Source organism: Podarcis raffonei, chromosome Z (genome assembly GCF_027172205.1).
Source record: "Podarcis raffonei isolate rPodRaf1 chromosome Z, rPodRaf1.pri, whole genome shotgun sequence".
NCBI lineage: Eukaryota > Metazoa > Chordata > Lepidosauria > Squamata > Lacertidae > Podarcis > Podarcis raffonei.
In genome coordinates this window covers 11,330,397-11,351,343 of record NC_070621.1, presented here as the reverse complement: position 1 = coordinate 11,351,343, position 20,947 = coordinate 11,330,397, and the positions used below count along the sequence as shown (strand labels likewise).

The following is a 20,947-nucleotide window of genomic DNA, read 5'->3' as shown; positions in this document are numbered from 1 at the left end:
CCCCTCCATGGCAAGCATATTTAGTGCTTAGTAGAGGCAGCCTTTTGCTGTTATGACCTGCTGCAAACAAGATGCATAGCCAGAAAGCAGCTTCCAGCAGTGTTCCTGAGGAATCTTAGCCCATTTCTCATGAGCAATAGCCTCCAGTTCAGTAATATTCTTGGGTTTGCGTGCTGCAACCACCTTCATCAAATCCCTCCAAAGATTTTCTATGATGTTTAAGTCAGAACCTCCCAGGACTTCTTCTGCAATCAAGGCTTGGTGGAATTTGAGGTGTGCTTGGGATCATTGTCCTGTTGGAAGTTCCAATGGTGCCCAAGCTTCAGCTTCCTCACAGACGGCATTATGTTTCCTCCTAGGATTTCCTGATACTTCAATGAATCCATCCTGCCTTCCACACACTGCAAGTTTCCAGTGCCAGTGGATTCAAAGCAGCCCTAGAGCATCACTGAGCCACCAACATGCTTCACTGTAGGCAGCGTGTTCTTTTCAACCTATGCTTCATTCTTCCTCCAGACATAGTGCTGACCATTGGGGCTGAAAAGTTCCAATTTTTTTTCATCACTTCACAGAATCCTAGAATCTTAGAGTTAGAAGGTACCCAAGGGTCATCTAGTCCAACCCCCTGCAATACAGGAATCTCAGCTAAAGTATCCATGACCGATGACCATCCAACCGCTGTTTAAAAACCTCCAAAGAACTAGAGTCCACTACCTCTCGTGGGAGTCTGTTCCACTGCTGAACAGAATCCCAAAACTTCTGTGGCTTGCTTATATGATTTTGAGCATATTGGAGCTGACTTTTATTGTGCGTTTGGGTCAGTAGTGGTGTACATCTTGGAGTTCTGGCATGGAAACCTTCTGTGTTTGGTACATGCCTTACTGTGCTCAGTGAAACCTCAGTGCCAGCTGCCAACAAATCTTACTGCAGCTCTTTTATAGTAACTTGAGAATTTTTCCCAGCCCGCCTTCTCAGAAATCTGGTTGCCGCCACAGATAGCTTCCTTTTTCTGTCCCGTCCAGGTAGTGTAACCACCTTGCTTTAACTTTGACACTCAGCAAACTTTTACACGCACCTCATAGAGGTGCCATATGTCCTCTTTTTCTGTGACATGTCCTCTTTTTCATAGGTATGTAAAATAAGAGTTGTCATAGCGATCCATAGTTAAAAGTAGAAGTTGGCAAATGTGTCCTCTTTTTTGCTCTTCAAAATATGGCAACCGCACATTAAATGAGTTGTATTTAAGTCCTCAATAGTTGTGTAGTAGGTCATTAAACATAAATGTTTTAGTTTTGTAGCATTCAAAGCAGACAACAGTGTTTCTTGGTACTTGTCTCTTGGTTTCTTGTTCTCTGTGTGCCTGTTCAATGTCAGGGAGAGCAAGGCAGGGGTCTATCTTCAAACTGTCAAACCAACTTAAAATAAAAGCAATCATACCTCCCCCCTCCTCTTTTTTTGGAATCCCACATAGTTTAACCCCCCCTTTATCTCTATCCAATTGAGTTGCAAACTTTAAATCTAAATCTTCAATTGCAATTTTATGTGCTTGCAGTTTTTTTGGGGTGCTTAATCTGGTTAAGATTACCAGTAGGTAACATTGCAATCTTGTTTTCAAGTGAATGCAAAGCAGCTGCCTGTCTTTATGAATAAACACTTCTGAGTCTTTTTCACAGCTCTAAGTAATTGGTAGCTTCTTGCCATTCAAGCTTTAATTTACTTTTCAGGCCACACAAGCCCTGCAGCATTACCTTTCAGGAGGTGTACTTAGAAAGGTGAGGAATAGTGATTTTGCAGTCCTTCAGAGTGATTTCATTCCCAAGAGTGCTGAAGACTTGAAATCAACCCATCATTTGACTCTGCAGCAAGCTATGCCCCAAGTGATAGTTTAAAGCCCTAAATGACTTGGGGCTAGGTTACTTGAAGAATTGATATATTCTCCCAGACCTTGAGATCTTCACCACAGGCCCTTTTCCAAGTTTCTCTACCCTGTAAAATGGGATGAATAGCCACTGGGGCAGGGGTGGATGTTTGTGGCATAGCTGTCAAGTGTCCCTTATTTGAAGGGACAGTCCCTTATTCCAGCGCCATGTCCCTCTGCTGTCCCTTATTGATGGATGTCCCTCAAATGATGTCCCTTAAATTTCAAAGGAAGCAGCTCCTCTCCCTCCCTCCCTGCCGGCCAGGGAGGAGGGAGGCTCCAACTGTGTTGCTTGGCTGTGTTGCTCACCCAATAAGAAGTCTAAGAACGACTGGGGGGTGGAGCTTGCATGCCTTGTGCGTGGCTAGTTAATGCAAGCTGAGGGGTTTTTTGAATGCTGGACGCCATTTTGTTGCACCTGCTGCTGCAAACTTTGCAGTGCAAAGCCAGGCCGGGGAGCCATCTTAAGTCGAGGCTGTATAGGCCTTGTGGTGCATGTGATTCAGATTCTATTCAGTTGAACCTCTGGTTACAAAGTTGGTTGGACAGTGTTTTAGAAGCTACCAGCATGAGTTTGCAGGAGGACAGGAAGACTGGAGTGCCTGGAACAGGTGAGGCTGCAGGCCCCTTATTTTGGCTGCTGGTCCCTTATTTTCAAGGCTGCTGGTCCCTTATTTTCAAATCTGTAAGTTGACAGCTATGAAGGCACCCTGTTTATCAAATGTCTTTCTCCGAGAAGTTTGTCTGACACCTACATTATGAATCTGTACAGGTAGGTACATCCATTGTTTCTAATGGATTTACCATTGTTACTGGTAACGGGAAATACATGTACCTAGTATTGAGATTCACCAAAGAGGGAATATTTTGTTTTGCTGTCCATTTTCCGTGTTCAAAGGCACACAAGTAAGTTAGAACAAGGAGGTTGTTAACTCTATTTATCTACACTACTATAAAAGCTCCAGTGACGCTGTTCATGAAAGCAGTAACTTTTTCAGTTTCTCACTTTTGATAAGAATTAGCATATAGGGATCCTCTTTGTTGCCTTTGCTGTCTTCAGATGGAAACCTCAGTGGTTGTGATGGTGGGCACAGTAAGGTCATTCCAGTTCTGTCCCACCCCACTTCAACAGGAGTCACAAGTCAGCATCTTGTCCACACTCAGGACACATGAGCACCAGCTTGGATAAGGAGGTTGCCTGCTCACTATTCTATATATTCTATATTCAGCAATAAAATTCACACAACAATTAAGGGAGTTTCACATAAAATTTAATACATGCATAAGAGAAAAGGAGCTGGGCTCTCTAAAGAGAATTTTCTTTAAAGAGAATAGGATCCTTCCAACTTCCCCATCTCTTTTTACCAGTATTAGAAATTCCCCAGGTGCCAGGTGTGTTTTGCGACTGGTGTGGATCCAACTGTGACCATGTGGGGATTTCTGGGTGCTTGGTTGGTGACTGACATCTGACTGGCTGTTCCAACTTTCTTAAACACGTATACAGAGGAACATATTTATTGCATTTATATCCCACCTTTTTCTCCAAGGAGCACATAGTTTACTCCCCTCCTCAATTAATCCCCACAAAGACCCTGTGAGGTAGGTTAAGAGGCTGTAATTGGCCCAAGTAAGCTTCATGATTTAGTGGGGATTTGAACTTTCATCTCCCAGGTCCTAGTCTGACACTCTAACCACTATACCACACTGGCTTCCTAGAGTACTTCTGCTATGGGGCAGCTATATAAATTAAGTAGGTAAATAAGTATGGAGAAAGCAAATGTCTCTTTGAGAAGGCTCTGAAATATTTTACTTGAAGCTTGAATTTGTTTTAATTTGGATTGTTTTATTTGCTGTTTTAATGTATTGTAAGCCACTTGGAGATTGTTTTTCTTTAAAATATAAAGTGGTAGAAATGAAATGAATAATGATGATGATTATAGGAATAATAAATCCTACCACTTAAAAAAAAAGCACCTAGACATTCTGTTTTGGTGACTGTAACCTAGGTTTAAGGTGCCATTTGGTGATTAGCTTATATATCTCAATTTCTAACACTGCCTATTACCACTGATGCCTCACTATTTGCTGTGCCTCTGTTACCACTTGGGCACACATGAGTTTCTGTTGGGGTGTGTGTGTGTGTGTGTGTGTGTGTGCGCATGTGAAGGAACACCAGTTAACCAATAGGCATTGACAATGTAATGAATACGGGGATGACTGATGGAATAAAGGGTCTAGGTAAAACAAAAGACATCCTTTGTGAGGCATGTAGGTGAGCAATTAATTGCCCAAGGCAAATTTATTCATTTATTTCCATCCAACCATTCTAGATTGGCAAACCTTACAATACAAACTTCTCAAGTTGACTTACAATATCCCATAAATCAACTAATATTTAATAATAATAATAAGCAGAAACACTGCAGCAATTAAAAGCCTTAGTTAACCTATCAAAAGTTATTAAAAGTCTGAGAAGCCAAAACAGTTTGTACTTGATGCCTAAAAGCTGTTTGATTCAGCATCAGGTAAGCAGATAAGACAAGGGAGTTCTGTAGATGTAATTGGTTCATGCCCTGTTCTTCATTAACCAATTACATCATCCCACTAGGTTTGTATGAGGAAATACAGTATAGTACTTGAGCAAGCTGTAATGCTCTGTGGTAGATGTTGTATGATTTATAATTGTAATTTTATTGGTTTAATTGTATTTTTTCACATCATATTTTCTTGTATTACAATGCACATTCCATAATATATAAATTACAATACAATAAAATACCATGTAAGAAATAAAAAGCAACTAAAATACAATTAAGAATCAATATGAATATTTAACATGGGTCATCTGAATGAGTGTTCATGATCCACAGTTTAGGAACTTGCTCCTTATAATTTGCATTTGTATATCTGTTTGCCTGATGACATTGCAACATTTTGGAAGATTTTAGTTGTCACTTTATTAGAACTGAAATATGTAGTTCAAATTCTCAGGGTCCAGCATAAAAAAATATAAGTATATTGATGATCTGATGCCTGGAATCTTTACATCACTGATAACATTACCCTACCATACAGCTGGACATGGGTGGCGCTGTGGGTTAAACCACAGAGCCTAGGACTTGCCAATCAGAAGGTCAGTGGTTGGAATCCCCATGGCGGGGTGAGCTCCTGTTGCTCAGTCCCTGCTCCTGCCAACCTAGCAGTTCGAAAGCACGTCAAAGTGCAAGTAGATAAAAAGGTACCGCTCCGGTGGGAAGGTAAAAGGCGTTCTGTGCGCTGCTCTGGTTTGCCAGAAGCGGCTTAGTCATGCTGGCCACATGACTTGGCTCCCTCGGCCAATAAAACGAGATGAGCGCCGCAACCCCAGAGTTGGCCATGACTGGACCTAATGGTCAGGGGTCCCTTTACCTTTACCCTTACCATACAGCTAGATGTACTGGTAATATTCATACAGCATATTTTGTCTCAAATAAAGCGCAAATAAAACAAATAAAATACAATCACATCTTACACAGGGGTTTGGTTCCACATATGCACGAAAATCACACATACTCAAACCCTTGGAGCCATGCTGTAGCTAGTGGGGGGAGAGAATCCCCAGTACTCCTATAGCTACACACCAAGCTCTTTTTAAAAGCTCTTTTTGTGGCTGGTATCCCAAGCATGATAAAAGGCTTTAAACTCTGCCTTGCTTGTGGCCAATTAGGCACGCTGGCTCTGGAAGGCCAGGGATACTTGTGTGAGATCTCACAGGAGTGCTAATGGCCCCACAAGATCTCATGAGAGCCTTGTAGGTGCTGAGAGCCTTGCCCTCAAGCAAGGTGGAGAACTTAAAAGCTCTTTCCATGCTGGGCAACCACAAGTCAACCAGTTAAAAAAAATGAGCTTTTAAGCTCTCCAGCCTGCTTCGATTTAACTTGTGCAATTTCAACAAGTCTGCCTTCAATGACATATGGTTGAAATCAGTCAAATTAAATGCACATAAGATGTGATCATACCCTATAACAATGTTAATCATTTTTGTAACTTTACAGAGATTTTTAAATGTTGGCACAATTAACATTTAGGCAATAGTTCTTAACAGTATGCAATTATTCACCCTATCAGAAGTCATGTGAGGCTACCACCCTTGCTGAAGCTAAGCAGGTCTGGGTCTGGTGACTTCCAGGGAAATGCTGTATTTTTCCATCTATAGGACGCCCCCATGTATAAGACGCCTCCTATTTTTGGGGACTCAGATTTAAGAAAATGGGGCGAGATGACCCAATGTATAAGATGCCCCCTAATTTTTGACATTTTTTAGGGGGAAAACCTAGTCTTATACACGGAAAAATATGGTGCATGTAGGCTGACTAAAGAAAGATGAGGTGTAAATGAAATAAAGCAAATAAACAAGTTTAAGGAATGCAACATTCAGTTTCAGCACTTATTCAAAATAATGACACTAGCAGCAGAAACCATATGCTCTAATTCAGCTAATTAGGCAAGCTATTTCTTTAGTACATTAAACATTTGGATGCCTTTAAAATTCTGTTTTGATAAGCTTTATGAAAGTTAACATTAAGGTGTGCCTTACATTTCTAAAAAATCAAAAAACAAAAACACCAAACAGTAATGAGTTGTTATTGGCATTCTTAGCAGTATTACTCACCTTCATTGTAAACATTGTGAACCATTTTCTTCAAGCTAATTCCAACAGAACTCCTCTCTTGCACAGTTCTTGGCTCTCATAATAGGGATTATGCTAGTCTGTTCATTTAATATTATGCAATATGTGTTAATCATTTCAAAAAATGAGTTGCTTTTTTCTAAAAAGCCCTTTAAAGTAAGGTTACCAGACATCCCCGTTTCCCAGGCACAGTCCCCAGATTTACAAATCAGTCCCCTGACAAAATCCTATCATTCCTATTGAAGTTGAAAAGTGCCCCCCGGATTCATTGAAAAAAATCTGGTAACCTTAGGGAAGGTGCTTCAAATTATTGACCATGTTGCCTGCTGTTTTCTGTACCATTTTTGGATATGGGCCATTCTGAATTGTACACAAAATTCCAAATACAACTAACTTTGCTGTAGATTTAGATAGTTATGATATTGACTGTCTTAATTTTCAATCCCTTTCTTAATCATCCCTAGCATGGCATTTACTCCTATCACTGCCAGTGCATTCTGAGTTGATGTTTTCATTGAGTTATCCACTGTGATCTCTTTCCAGATAACTCATATGCTTCATAGAATTACTTCAGCAATGCTCTGTGATTTAGGCAAGTATTCTCCCCATATTCTGTATTTGAAAACCATACTGCGATCATAGTGGTTTAGCTAAGGCCACCTAGTGAGTTTATGGCTGATGAGATTTGAATTAGGGACTTCTTGACTCACCCTGCTAGCTACTCTATATTATACCAGCTGATCATATAATAACCTTTACAGTGCTGCTGCTTAAACATTTCCTCTTGTCTATTGCTGTGGACTTTGTCAAATGGTTGGGATTATAGCATGGGAATCCATCGTGAAATGTGAAGTGATTTACATTTTGCTACTCCTAAGAGCTAGCATTTACTTTTTCATTAGTTTCAATTATCCCTCACACTTTGGAGTTGCACAAAGGAAGATAAATCTAATATAGGCGTAGAGAAATTTTCCAGTGTATAACAAATTTTCTAAATGAACAGGAGAGGGGGCTTGATCAAAGGTGATTTGGTACTGATAGTACAACCACAACTATTTCAACAGAAAACACTATGGATTAAGAGGCAATTTAACATTTTTGTGCAAGTTATGCAGGTTCAGTATGCATCAGAATAAGTATCAGCTTGTGGAAACAAGAATAAGTATCAACATGCTCTAAAGCAGTCTTCCCCAACCTTATGCCCCTCAGATGTTTTGGAGTATTACTATGGGAAAGCTGGCTGGAGCTTATAACCTAAAACAGCTGAAGGGCCCCACTATGGGGGAAGCCTGGCCTAAGGCATCTTTTTTAGCATTCCCTGCCTAAGGAGCTATTCAACAGTTTGGCTCCACCTGCTGTACTGTGTGAACCTTACCAGAACTGTATTCTGAAATTTAGGATCTTCTGATGTGAGTTTCCAGCTTCGCTTCTTTTTCCTTGTGTAACAAATACGTCGTGTGCCAACAGTAAAGCTGTAGGAAGAACTATGATTCCTTCAGACCAAGTAGTCCATGAACCACAGGTCTAAAAACTGGGCGGTCATTACCACCTGGAATACTTAAATAGGCTAGCTTTTTTTTAAAAAAAGAAAAAGCCCACAACCATAGTTGATTATTAGCCATGGTAATATTGGTAACTAGTAGTTTTCATTAAGAAAGCTCCGTAACAGCTAATGATTTTACTAGGGTCAAAGGCTATCAAAAATAGTACCCAATCTTTAAATGAGGTCATTGATACTTTGTTGATGGATTATAGTATCAACACCATTTAAAGACTAGCATCTTTGGAAAGATGAGCGCTGACAGATGAAGGGTGGAAAGTATTGTTTTAGATCAGGATTTCACCACAATGGTTGATAAGTGTCAGTAGGCCAAACATGGAAAATTTGGGTGGATAATATACAGATGAACTTTGGCTTTTGAACAATGTTAACCATAATGAAAACCCAAAAGACAATGGGTGGTATTTGGTGCTAGTTCTACAGATAGTAAACTAATTGAAGATAGTGGACCTGACCAAGTTAGCGGGGCTACCCTGAGTAGGAGTAGCACTGGCTTCAACCAGGTTTTGCATAGTCCTGAATATTTTTCAGTGATGCTTCCCAAAATAATTTCAACACATTACTGGATCTTCTCTGGTCAAATTGAGTTCTTATGGGTTCTAACTGGGCCAAAAGTATTAAACTTCTCTCTAGTCTATGGACTCTTCTGTTCCCTTCCAAAACAAACATTATTTTTTTTAAAAAACCCAAACTTATCTGAGTATGTTATATACTCAGGGCTTTTTTTCCAGCCAGAACTCACCAGAACTCAGTTCTGGCCCCATCTCAGATGGGTGCCATTTCCAGTATAGGAGAACAAGAGAGGGGTTCATTGTGGGTTCTATCACCTCTAGAAAAATAGCACTGGATGTACTTAATAGGACAGGATAAGGTGCAGCACTTTAGTAAATTTCATTTTAACAAGTAATTCTGCACTCTCCTGATTCACAGAGCAGCAAATTGTCTGTAGCTCTAGAAATAAAGCAAAAAATTCTCTTGCGTTTTACAGAGCCTCTTGTCACTGGCACTGCATTTTTCTCCCACCTCTTTCACAGTTGAGAATATAGTGCCACCATAATGCGCATACTAATATCCATATTTTGAGAATGCAAAGAAAAACCATACAGAAAAGTCCCCGTTTGGTTTATTTTTTCTGGTGATATATCATAGAAAAGTATGCCTCCAGGAAATTTCCCTTAAAATTATTGGACCCCCACATCTTGCAAAAATAAATACTTGAAGCTCACCATCTCTGTGGAGAATGAGGTTCCAATTTTCATGTTTGGTGGGAGTGTACCATGGTCCATGCCTTTTGGGGAAAAGTTTTTTATTTGACCTCCAAAATGACTAAACAGTCTATCCCTTCTAATTCAGCACTTGCCTTATTATCACTAGATACGACCCCAAATTCTACCCTTAAATCTTAAGAATTACTGTATTTTTCGCTCCATAGGGCGCACCGGACCATAGGGCGCACCTAGTTTTTAGGGGGGGGAATAAAGAAAGAAAAATTATTCTCCCCCCCCCCCCGCCGCGGGGCTGGGGTGAGGGAAGCCCGAGCTGCATTCGCTCCATAGGACGCACACACATTTCCCCTTCATTGTTGGAGGGGGAAAAGTGCGTCCTATAGAGTGAAAAATACGGTAATTTTCTTCCAGTTCACAGCAGCTAGACTAGTTATTCCCCAATGATGGAAGGAAACTTAGAGGCTTGGGTTAATAACATCTGGAGTATTGCTCTATCAGAATCCTCCCAAACCATCAGCGACTAATCAAAGGAATCTCCAAAAAAGATACCTTTGACACAATTTGGTCTCCCCTTTTCTCTTTTATTGAAGAACAGCAGAATATTTTAATGTCATCATCATTGCAGAGGTGTCTGTGGAGGGGATATATTGATTGAAAAGGGGGGGAGGGAGAAAACACTAGATGGAATACCATGTTTAATTAATCCTTGTTAATAGCTGTCAGTTGGCAAGCAGCCACATCATCTATCCATCTTAAGTGTAAAGGTTTTAGAAATTGTGCTAGAAACCTGTTAAGTATTATATTTCAAAAATTGGTGGATTGTAAAGTGATTCAGCATAGGCAAGAATATTGTTTAGATCTCTTGGTAGTTTTACATGAATGCTTAGCATGAAACTGTTTTTTAAACATTGGTTTCCAGTAGCAAAACTTCAGGTTTAATCATTGAATTGGTTAGAGATGACAGGTGGAAAATTGTCCTTTAAAATGTTTTATCAGTATTAAACAATGCACATATTATCAGATAAAGTAACCTGATAGACCCTGAATATTTGTTGTTCATTGAAGTTGCATTGTACATGGCTTGTTTTCGAGGAAAACAAGCCAACAGGTGTCTGAAAGCTAGTGCAAGCAGTCTGAAAGCTTGTAAAATGATAGATAAAGGTGGACTGCATTCTTCTGAAATCACAGCCAATTATAATAGTCAAATAATTCCATTACAATAGCATCTTAAAATGTTCTCTAACTGCACTATAGTGATAAACTGTCACAGTCCTATGCTTTACAGCCATTTTTATTCCTGAGTTAAGATGCCATTGAAATAGCCTCATCTTATTTTCTTTCATCATTTCTTCAGAATTCAGCAACAAAAATAGTAGAGAGTAAAATGCTGACATGACTATGAACACTGAAATTTTAATTCAAATTTGGTTGGGATCCTTGAAAAATTATCCTCTAAACATATGAGTAAAAGCATGGGAAAATGCCTCATGATACACTAGTCTCTAAAGTGAAAACAGGGCCAACTCATGCAGCTCTTCTGGATTTTAATAGTAGTAGCAGTATGGTTGAAGTACAGTAGTACAGTTGTACCTCGGAAGTCGAACTCCTTGCAAGTCGAACATTTTAGCTCCTGAACGCCACAAACCCGGACGTTAGTGCTCCAGTTCCAAACGTTATTTGGAACCTGAACGTCTGGTGCGGGTTCCGCAGCTTCCGATTGGCTGCAGAATCTTCCTGCAGCTAATTGGAAGCCACGCCTTGGTTTCCAAACATTTTGGAAGTCAAATGTACTTCCAGAACAGATTCCGTTCAACTTCGGGGGTACGACTGTATACTACTACCACCAAAGTAGTGAATGAAATGCTGAATCACAACTGAGGGCATGTTAAAGAGAGAATGTGTCATATGATTCTTTTCTTAAGAGGCAGATAAAATGGATTTTTGTTTGACAGGTAAACAAAACAATTTTGCACATCATGCTGTGAATGAGAGAGATTCAAGGATATGCATGACTTTCCTGCACATGTATCCAGCAGCTGTAATATAGGCTTCAAGCTATGACTCCTCTTTATATATAAGGGTTGTGCAGTGAAAGATCAAGCTTGCATTAACAGTTCTAATAAAAATGTTGCGATGAATTTTGCTTTAAAATAAAAAAGTCTCATTTAAATGCTTTTGCATAGTGTAAGTGTAGGAGCTCTTTCAAGTGGCAATGTATTCACTGTAAAAAATGCAAAATATTTTAAGCTATTTGCTCATAGCTATTGAGATTCTAGTTTGCTGAAGACAGATTTTTTTCTGCAGGAAATGTGTTTTTTGTCTAAAACTGTTAAATGAAAAGATTAGGGTTGGTTGATTGAGGGATTTATTTAATTGAACCAAGATGTAGCCTTTGCAGTTTTGAAAATAGGAAACTAATCTTAAGCAGTTCGTTTTAGTGGGGCTCTCTAGAATGTATTTCCTCCAGCAGCTGTTAACAGTGCTATTCATAGATCACGGTTGGCATTAATCAGTTGTACTGCTGCCATTGCCATAAATCTGTATTTCCAAGCTGCATAAGATTTTGTTACACACTGCACTGGATTTAAATTTAAAGGGGCAAAAAATGTATTGATCTGGTAATCATATCCTTAAACCATTTCTTAGAAAATAGTTCACAAATTTGAAGGACTTGGTCTCATGGTGGGTTTTTTTGTTACATGAGCAGTTCCTGTTCACTTTGAAGTGCTTGATGTTCAAATTCCAGGTAATTCGCTATTTTTTCCATTTCTTCAAAGCCTTTGCAAATATTTAAAATATCCATATCTAACAATATAGTTGCAGACTCCTTCAAAGAGCTTTCATCCCTTTGAATTATAATTGTGTACTGGTCACACAGTTTATATGTTATTTGATTAATAACATGATTGCTTGCATAATGCTGGATACCAGCCTTCTGCAGAAAGTCTTCCATGGTCATGTTTGCTTCATCCTCAAATTTCAAATCTATGTTAAGAAAGTCTGCCAGATGTGTAATTATCTCTCTCTCCCCCACTAGTTCAGTATATGCAGAACTGGCTGCTGCACATGTATATATACTATCTGTTTCAATCAAATCAAGTTGCTGGTCATTTTGATTGTTAGGCTCAAATTGTGTTTGCTTTTTTTCTTCATAGACAGTAGGTTTCGCACTCTGAATATTTTCTGGTTTGTTCTGGTTTGCAACATTATCTCTATCCATCTGCTCCTGAGATTCTAGTATAAGATGCCACTGTTGATTTCTTTGACTAAGCCATAATTGAGCCATTGCTAGGTCATCTGAAGTAGTATCGTAATAATGTTCTCTGTGAGTGACTAGCTCCAAACATTTGGCACCAACCGCCAGCAGTTTAGCTTTACTATCTTCTGTTACCCAATACTTCTGTTGAAGTTGGACTTTTGGGACTGAGGAGAATTCTTGTGTTGCTTCCATGTTCCTGTTGAGGAAAAGGTGTACATTAAGGCAAAAACTTGATTTATACAAATTCTGATTACTATATAAAACAGCCAATAAAAGGGCTGGGAGGAGAATCATTTTAATTCATAGAATCATAGAATTGTAGAGTTGGAAGGGACCCTGAGGGTCATCTAGTCCAACCCTCTGGCATTCATTCTTTAGTCATTGGATTTATATCCTATTTTTCAGCTAGAGTCCTCAAAGCAGCTAACAACTTTTGCAAAACACACCAAGAAGCACATGCTCAAAAGCACAATACAACCAGCCTCACTGTTCTTCTGAACGGGGCAGCTACTCTTAAGTTGGCCCTATAAGTGGGTGGGGATGGTATAGTTTGAGTAGGCCCTGAGGTTGTCTTTGTCTCCCTCCCTCTTTTCTACTTGCTGTGGTGGTGTAATTTGCTCTTCACTTATTTGACGGGGGACGGGGGGAGCTTTAAACACTTCCTTTCACACTCTTCTCCTTTTAGCCTGCCACATATGATTTTCCAATCTCTAGGGATGGGGAGAGATTCAAATTCAGTTCACTTTTAAAGGTGTATCTATCAAATTTGCACCTTTTGAAACAATACGAGAACTGAAATATAGCTGTCCTTTGAAATTCACACTTATCCAAATTTTGCAATACAATTCTTCATAAGAATGTAAGAAGAGTTTGCTGGATCACACCAGTGGCCCTTCTAGTCCAGCATTCCGTTTCTGCAGTGAAAACCAGATGTTTATGTGAAGACTCAAATCAGGACCTGAGCACAATAACACTCTTCCCACTTGTGATTCCCAACAACTAGTATTCAGAAACATACTGTCTCTTGGACAACCTATATTTACAAAATGCAAAAAATGTGCCTAAAAATTAATATATGAGTGAAAATAAAAATGTATGTATGGGGAAATTGCTTGCAAAGGGGTGTGTTCATTAGTTAAAATTGCATATAAAATGTGTGTGTTATATTCTGAAAAACATGGAAATTTTATTTTAAAAATGCAGATTGTGGTAAAACGTGGACAACTGAATTTAAAATAAGGAAATTAAAATACCAAGAAAGCTTTGGATTTTCATCAGTTGTTTGGATGATGTCTAAGATATATAGCATTTATCTGAATGATAGGAATAATAACTATTGTGATAGGGAGATGGCAAATTTAAATAAAGATATATTCCAGAGAAGGTGAAGGTGAAGATATATTCCAGAGAAGGTGTAGTAATTTTATCAGGTTTTTACATTTGCTTTATTTTTGGTGGTGGTTATCTAACAAATGGCAGTATAAAAGTGAAATTATGCTTAGAAATGTAATTTCTTTCCTCTTAAAATTAATTTTAAGTGCACAACAGAAGGCTAGAATCAAAACAACAGTTCAGTTACTTCTATGAGCTTAGTGGGGATATGTATCCTCAACAGCAACCCCCTTTGTCACAAGCAGAAACCCAGATAATTTGAAAAGTAGTGTGTGATATGGAATATGGTCTGCTGTTTAAAGGGAAATAAGTTCAGACATTTCACTGCAAACCCTTGCATATGCCTAAAGTACCGTAGTTACTGGACTCCAAATATATATGATCATGTTATAACATGGACAATCAATGTCTAGTGTTCCCTTTTCTTTTTTTAAATGTATTTTTCACTGAAGCTTTAAAAAAATACACACAAAAGAATACAAAAATATTATGAGGCCCTAGTATATGCACAGCTCTTTGTTGTCAACTCCCCTACCTCACATCAAACACATGAATAAACAAACATGACTATGCTGTCTTGTTTAGTTTTATCAAACTTTACCTAGGGAAATGGGGGAGCATCCTAATTTTTTCCCCATCTGATATATTCAGGTTTGGAAGAAAATATATAGTTGCACAGTCTCCTAAGAATTTGGTGTCAACAGAGCTGTGAAGGATTTTATGTAATATGTGAATGAGTTGTTATCTAAAAATAGGTGCTGATTCCAGAAGCATGTCTGGCATCCTACCCTGAACATGATGACTTTACCCTGAAATATTATGGTTTTATCAAGAAGGCTAAAACTTTGTGATAGTTGTCAGGCATGCCTCCAGATGTTTTGGGACTACAATTCCCATCATCCCTGACCACTGGTTCTGATAGCTAGGGATGATGGCAGTTGTAGTCCTTTTCTCCCAAAAAGCAATTTCGTGACTGCTGTCACCATCTGCAGTGATCATGGAACCCAAGAAAGTAAAATTCTTTGTTGTTTTAGTTTTCATGGTGGTGTCCAGCAATGTTTGCATAGAACAACTATTAATAAATATGACAACATTTAGATAAACTGCTTCAAAACTTTTCCAAATCTTCTCTCCTTTAAAGGTGAAGATAGGCAATTTTTCACACACCCTGTACAGAAGTTTCCATTTGTTTTATGCAACTTTATTTTCTTAACTGAACAGCTCATTTTAGCATATATAGTGTTTCTTAGTACTTATTTACAACTGTTCTTAAGTAGTTCCATACACATATCAAAAGCCTACAATACACCAGCCACCTCCCTTTTTTATGCTGCTTTATAACTACTTTTGACTAATAGGTGTTAATTATGTGGTTCCCTCCATTTTTAGCAAATCACATTATACGATCGGAAGAGAAACCAGAGTATCAATATTTACTTTCATTTGAAATGTTTGAAGTGGCCTACCTTGTCATCTGTCTCAGAATGAAAGGGCATGGAAGAAGTTTAGGAGAGTTCCCCTGCCGCACCACTGTTTAGTTCAATTTTTTTGAGTTGTAAACCCAAGTTTTCTTGCCAACAATCCGCTTCCTTCAAAGCAGCATGCATGGATCACCCCCACCCCTGGTTTATTTTTAGTTACTAGTTGAGGCTACCATAGAAACAGTGCATGTGGCAACAGTTTATAGTTACTGTTTATAGATTGACACAGAGGTGCTTTGAAGAACCAGCCCAGTACATTTGGCTGAAATCAATGTTACCAGTAGATAGCTAACTGGGTAGATACTCATAATTTCTTAACATAATGTATGCTAAGCTAGTGGAGAAGGGAAAGGCCTTTTAAAGAAATATTTTTGTTAGGGTTAGAACTCCAGCTGTTAGTGAAATCAAATCTTGTTAATTGCCTTTTACAGACTGCATTCAAGTATTCCTGATGTAAAAGCCAGACTTCATTAATGGCATCCTGGTGTCATTTGATTGCAAGGGCAAGAGTGGTCTTTTTTTGTGCAGCCCTCACAGAACTAATTTAGGCTTGCCAAAGCATTTGGACATGCTCCATGGCATTTCCCCTCCTTTCCCTTTGAACTACCCACCATGGCTGATTCAATATGGCTGAAGGGGGTTTTCTGAGTAGCTCCAGAGCAGTGATGTGGACTTTCTAGAAAATATTCATATGCAAATCAGGGTAATTTGCAGTTTGAAAACTAAATGCTCTAGAGAAGGAGTGGGAAACCTTTTTTTTTACCCCTGGCAGGCTAGATCAAAAAGTGCTCACCCCTCTGAGCCACTTTTGACAGGTTGGTGAATCCACCCACTTGATATTAGGTGAATCTGAGCCTGCCAGAAGTCAGGAGAACTTGTATTTGGCATCTCTTGATTATTAGTAGTAATAAGTTTATGAAACTGTTTTTTTCCTGGTGGAAAAACAAAGCACCAGAAAATTTCCTTCTCCATATCACTGGTTTAGCAGATGATTAACACTTCTTTGCATAAAGGAATGATGTCTACTGGCTACTACCCTTAAAGTGCTATGTTTGAAGAGTTATTTTCAGACCCTGACCACTTACACCTGGGACTAGAGTGTCCTTTACAGAGGACAGTCTTATTTTTGAATGGCTGTCCAGTTCAAGCTTCTTTTAAATATAACCATTAGGAGGGAGAGAGCAGGGGTTTTTGAAGTTGCCCGGCAAATGTTAGCACCTGGACAGTAGCATAAGCAGGGATATGGGTCACCTGGTCATAGTCTTGCTCACTATGTTGAGATACAGTGTATTTCTCTTTATATTGCAGTAATTAGTTCTAAATTTGCATCTGTGCATATAAATTAGCACATGCAAATATTTTGCATATGTGTCCCCATTTGTTTTTGTGATGCATTTACAGTGGTACCTCGGGTTACATACACTTCAGGTTACATATGCTTCAGGTTACATATGCTTCAGGTTACAGACTCCGCTAACCCAGAAATAGTACCTCGGGTTAAGAATTTTGCCTCAGAATGACAACAGAAGTCATGCAGCGGCGGCGCAGCGGCAGCAAGAGTCCCCATTAGCTAAAGTGGTGCTTCAGGTTAAGAACAGTTTAAGAACAGACCTCCAGAACGAATTAAGTTCTTAACCCGAGGTACCACTGTACTCTCTTTTTTGGCACTGTATAAGTGGCTGCCCAGTTAGGACTTCCAAACTGTGGTTTGGCCATGGTCTCTGAAGAAGACAAACTGATTCTGGCAGCTCATTTTAGGACACATTTTCTTATATCATATGCAGGTGCAGTTTGAAACCAGAAATATGTATATAGAGCAGGGGTTGTGAACCTGGTCCCTACCGCCCACTAGTGGGCGTTTCAGGATTCTAGGTGGGCAGTAGGGGGTTCTACGGCACAAGCTGAATCCTCCTTCCAGTGAGCACTGGTGGGCGGAAAGGAAATTTTACAAGAAAGGCATGAAAGATGCATTAGTGGGTGGTAGGTATAAAAAGGTTGACTACCCTGATATAGAGAAATATAGTGTACAATCAGCAATATATTAGCTTGGGACTTATAGGTGAATGAGAATTGGCAATTACTCACAGGAAGGTACATAACCAGTTAACCCAGTAGGCCAATCCATGTTGAAAATCTTCATTTCCACAGTTATCACAACATGGCTTTTAGGAACGTAGGTGAAGGGAATACAGTGGGTGATTATTATTTTTAATCCAGCTGTCCATATACAGATGAAATATCCAAATGAACTGGGTGTCAGAAGCATTTTTGATAGGATCATGTACCAATTGCTCCCAGTATGTTTCCAAGCACTATTCAAAGTGTTGGTGCTGACCTTTAAAGCCCTAAACGGCCTCGGTCCAGTATACCTGAAGGAGCGTCTCCACCCCCATCATTCTGCCCGGACGCTGAGGTCCAGCGCTGAGGGCCTTCTGGCAGTTCCCTCATCGCGAGAAGCAAAGCTACAGGGAACCAGGCAGAGGGCCTTCTCGGTAGTGGCGCCTGCCCTGTGGAACGCCCTTCCAGCAGATGTCAAAGCGATAAACAACTACCTGACATTCAGAAGACATCTTAAGGCAGCCCTGTTCAGGGAAGTTTTTAACGTGTGATATTTTACTGTATTTTTGGTTTTTATGGAAGCCGCCCAGAGTGGCTGGGGAGGCCCAGCCAGATGGGTGGGGTATAAATAAATAATAATAATAATTATTATTATTATTATTATTATTATTATTACATAGTTTGGTTTTCACTGCTGTGTAAGCCAGCTAATTGTGACCATTTATTTGCATATTGCCAAGTCAATGGTGATTTTATTTCTACCCTGATTATTGAAAGTGATATGAAGCTTTCTTACTGCATTCTCATCTTGAAGCATGCTAATTATATTGAGTGGTGACACCTATTGTATTGAAATTTGTAAAGAAAATTCAGGAGAGGTCACCCATATCACCCCTTCTACTGCTGATTACATCTTATTCTTTATGTTACCTTACTGTAGCTGGCAATAAGGAGATGGAGAACAGTCTCACAGTAAAATGACCAAACTTCCATAGTCAACTCAGATCAAATCAAAAGTTGAAAAAAACTGCAGTGTGGGGGGAAATGGTCTGTTATCTAAGATCTTACAGGTTAATCAGAAAGAGTACAATATTATAGTTAGAGGATACCACAAGGAAGGTGAAAACATGCCTTTCCCCAACTAATTCAGATGACATTTAAAAAAATGCCTCCTGGCCCTCAAAAAAAGCAACTGATTATAACACGGGTGTCAAACACAAGGCCCGCGGGCCGAATCCGGCCCGCCAGACCTTGTCATGTGGCCCGTGTAGCTGCCGCCGGCCGCCAGCCTTCACCTTTTATTCTCGCTTCTTCTTTTTTGACACAAGAAAGCCGCCTCTTCAGCGCATGCGCGGCACCGTACAAGCCAGAGAACGTCTGCCCTCTAGCGGCGCCGGCCGTTCTACACAGGAAACCTCCACTTTACATGCATTCCTACAGATACAACCGGCCCTTTGAGGGTGACCAAACTGCTGATGTGGCCCCCGATGAATTTGAGTTTGACACCCCTGGATTATAACATGAGGTAGACCAAATCCAGGGGGAAGTGGCCTGTACCATCCACTCAGCTCCGACAGAACAGTTTGCTTGTGTGCAGTATGTATGTCCTGCAGATCGAAACCTCAAAGGATCCAGAGATCTTGCAAGATTCTGGCCTTTTATTTGCTCTCATAAAAGGGGAGAGGCTGCTTGGGCAGTAGCCACTGTTCTACTCAGAGCAGACCCATTGAAATTGAGAGACACTACGAATTTAGATACATTCATTTCAATAAGTCTACTCTAAGTGGATCTTTTGAGGATATGGCCTCTTGTCACTGTGAGAGTCATATGCAGTCACATCACTGCTGAGGAAAAAGCAGGGAAGTACCATGAGATGTTTCCTCCTGTTGTGCAAACCTCCCCACTGTACACAAACACCACTGCAGGCTGGGTGAGGGGACAATTTGGCTATGTTGTGTTGAGGCTGGAAGCAGGGATAGATGCTAATATTATGGAGGCTATGTCTAACCTAAGAGCTAGTAGCACTTCCTTGTTCCCTCCTAGCCTTACATAGTAATTGTACCCAGGAAAAGCAGCAATCAATTAAAAATAATATAATACACACACACACAAGTGAGTGCTGCTGTAGATGTGCACCTGGCTTTATCCCAGTTGCCAGTGTGCAATTATTTGTTGTTGTTGTTTAATCGTCCTAGTTGTGTTTGACTCTCCATGACCCCATGAACCAGGGCATGCTTTGGAAACTCACTTTCTTCTCAAAGCTTCTCCTTTTTTATGTCCATGGAGTTTTCTTGGCAAAATACTGGAGTGGTTTGCCAATTCCCTCTCCAGGTGGATCACATTTAGTCTAAACTCTCGGCTATGACCTGTCTGTCTTGGGTGGCCCTCCAGAGCATAGCTCATTGCTTCTTGGAGTTATTCAAGCCCCTTCGCCACGACAAGGCAGTGATCCATGAAAGGGTGCAATCATTTACGGTAGGCCTTTTAGAGAACTTTGTTACAAATGTTAGAAACATAGTTAAGATTAATAAATTATGGTAGCCATAGAGATGTGCCTGAACACCAGGCATCCCCCTCTTCATTGGCATAGCTGGGGGGGGGCAGAGAGAGGCAGCTGCCCCCATCAATAAAAAGCAATAAAAATACATAGCTAACTGAGGTTCTGCCCTCCCCCCCAACAAAAGGCCTGCCCCCCTAACAAAAATCCTGGCTACACCCATGCTCCTCTCCATAGGGTTGTACCATTTATCTTTTGACAGAACCCTGCCATTCTTAAGGGACCCAAAAAGGAGTTACCTCCTAGGATCCCCTCTTGGCATTCAGCTCTTCTCCCTCTGTGCTGCTATTGCCACCTTTCTAGTCTCATAGTGATGATCTTTTCCTCCTTCTGTCCCTGGCTGAGAAGTTGAAGGGTAGCAAGCAGGAAGGGTGGGTGGTGAGGGCAAGGCTACTTGCCAGTCCTCATTGCAAAGCTCTTTGTCAGCCAACTTCTCTGAGTTTCCAGCTGCCCACCATAATAAATTAAAACATTTGTGTCCCCAAGGAGAAAGCTGCAGCAAGGTCAAACAATCTCTCACCACCACTGGAGTTAAGGGATCAATGAGATTGCTGCAGGGGTGAGGGAGTAGGCAAAATTCCCTTGCGTACCCCACCCCCCCATAATAGTGGACACCTGGAGTTTCATCTGTCAACACAGCCTTTTGTTTCCACGGGCATTTGAAAGCCATCTGGGCTATGAGGACTCCTGATTGAATCTGGTAGTCTCATCCTAGTAGTAACACTGACTTTGGAGAGCCCCCCCCCCCCCCCAGTTGATACAGTATTAACTTTTCATGCATTTAAAAATGCAGTTCAAATGGTTGTGGCTTGAAAGTTTTGTAGAA

At 40.2% G+C, this 20,947-nt stretch overlaps 2 protein-coding genes across 11 annotated transcripts in view; one reads left to right on the top strand and one right to left on the bottom strand.

Moving 5' to 3' along the window:
- Positions 1 to 20,947, top strand: part of RALGPS1 (Ral GEF with PH domain and SH3 binding motif 1) — a 216,473-nt gene that overhangs the window by 11,561 nt on the left and 183,965 nt on the right. The window lies entirely within an intron of this gene.
- LOC128406944 (uncharacterized) lies at positions 10,147 to 15,630 on the bottom strand. Its single transcript, XM_053374848.1, has 2 exons — positions 15,492 to 15,630; positions 10,147 to 12,829 (listed from the first exon to the last, which is right to left on the bottom strand). The coding sequence occupies exons 1-2, from the start codon at positions 15,497 to 15,499 to the stop codon at positions 12,070 to 12,072; spliced, it is 768 nt and encodes a 255-aa protein (XP_053230823.1). The 5' UTR covers positions 15,500 to 15,630; the 3' UTR covers positions 10,147 to 12,069.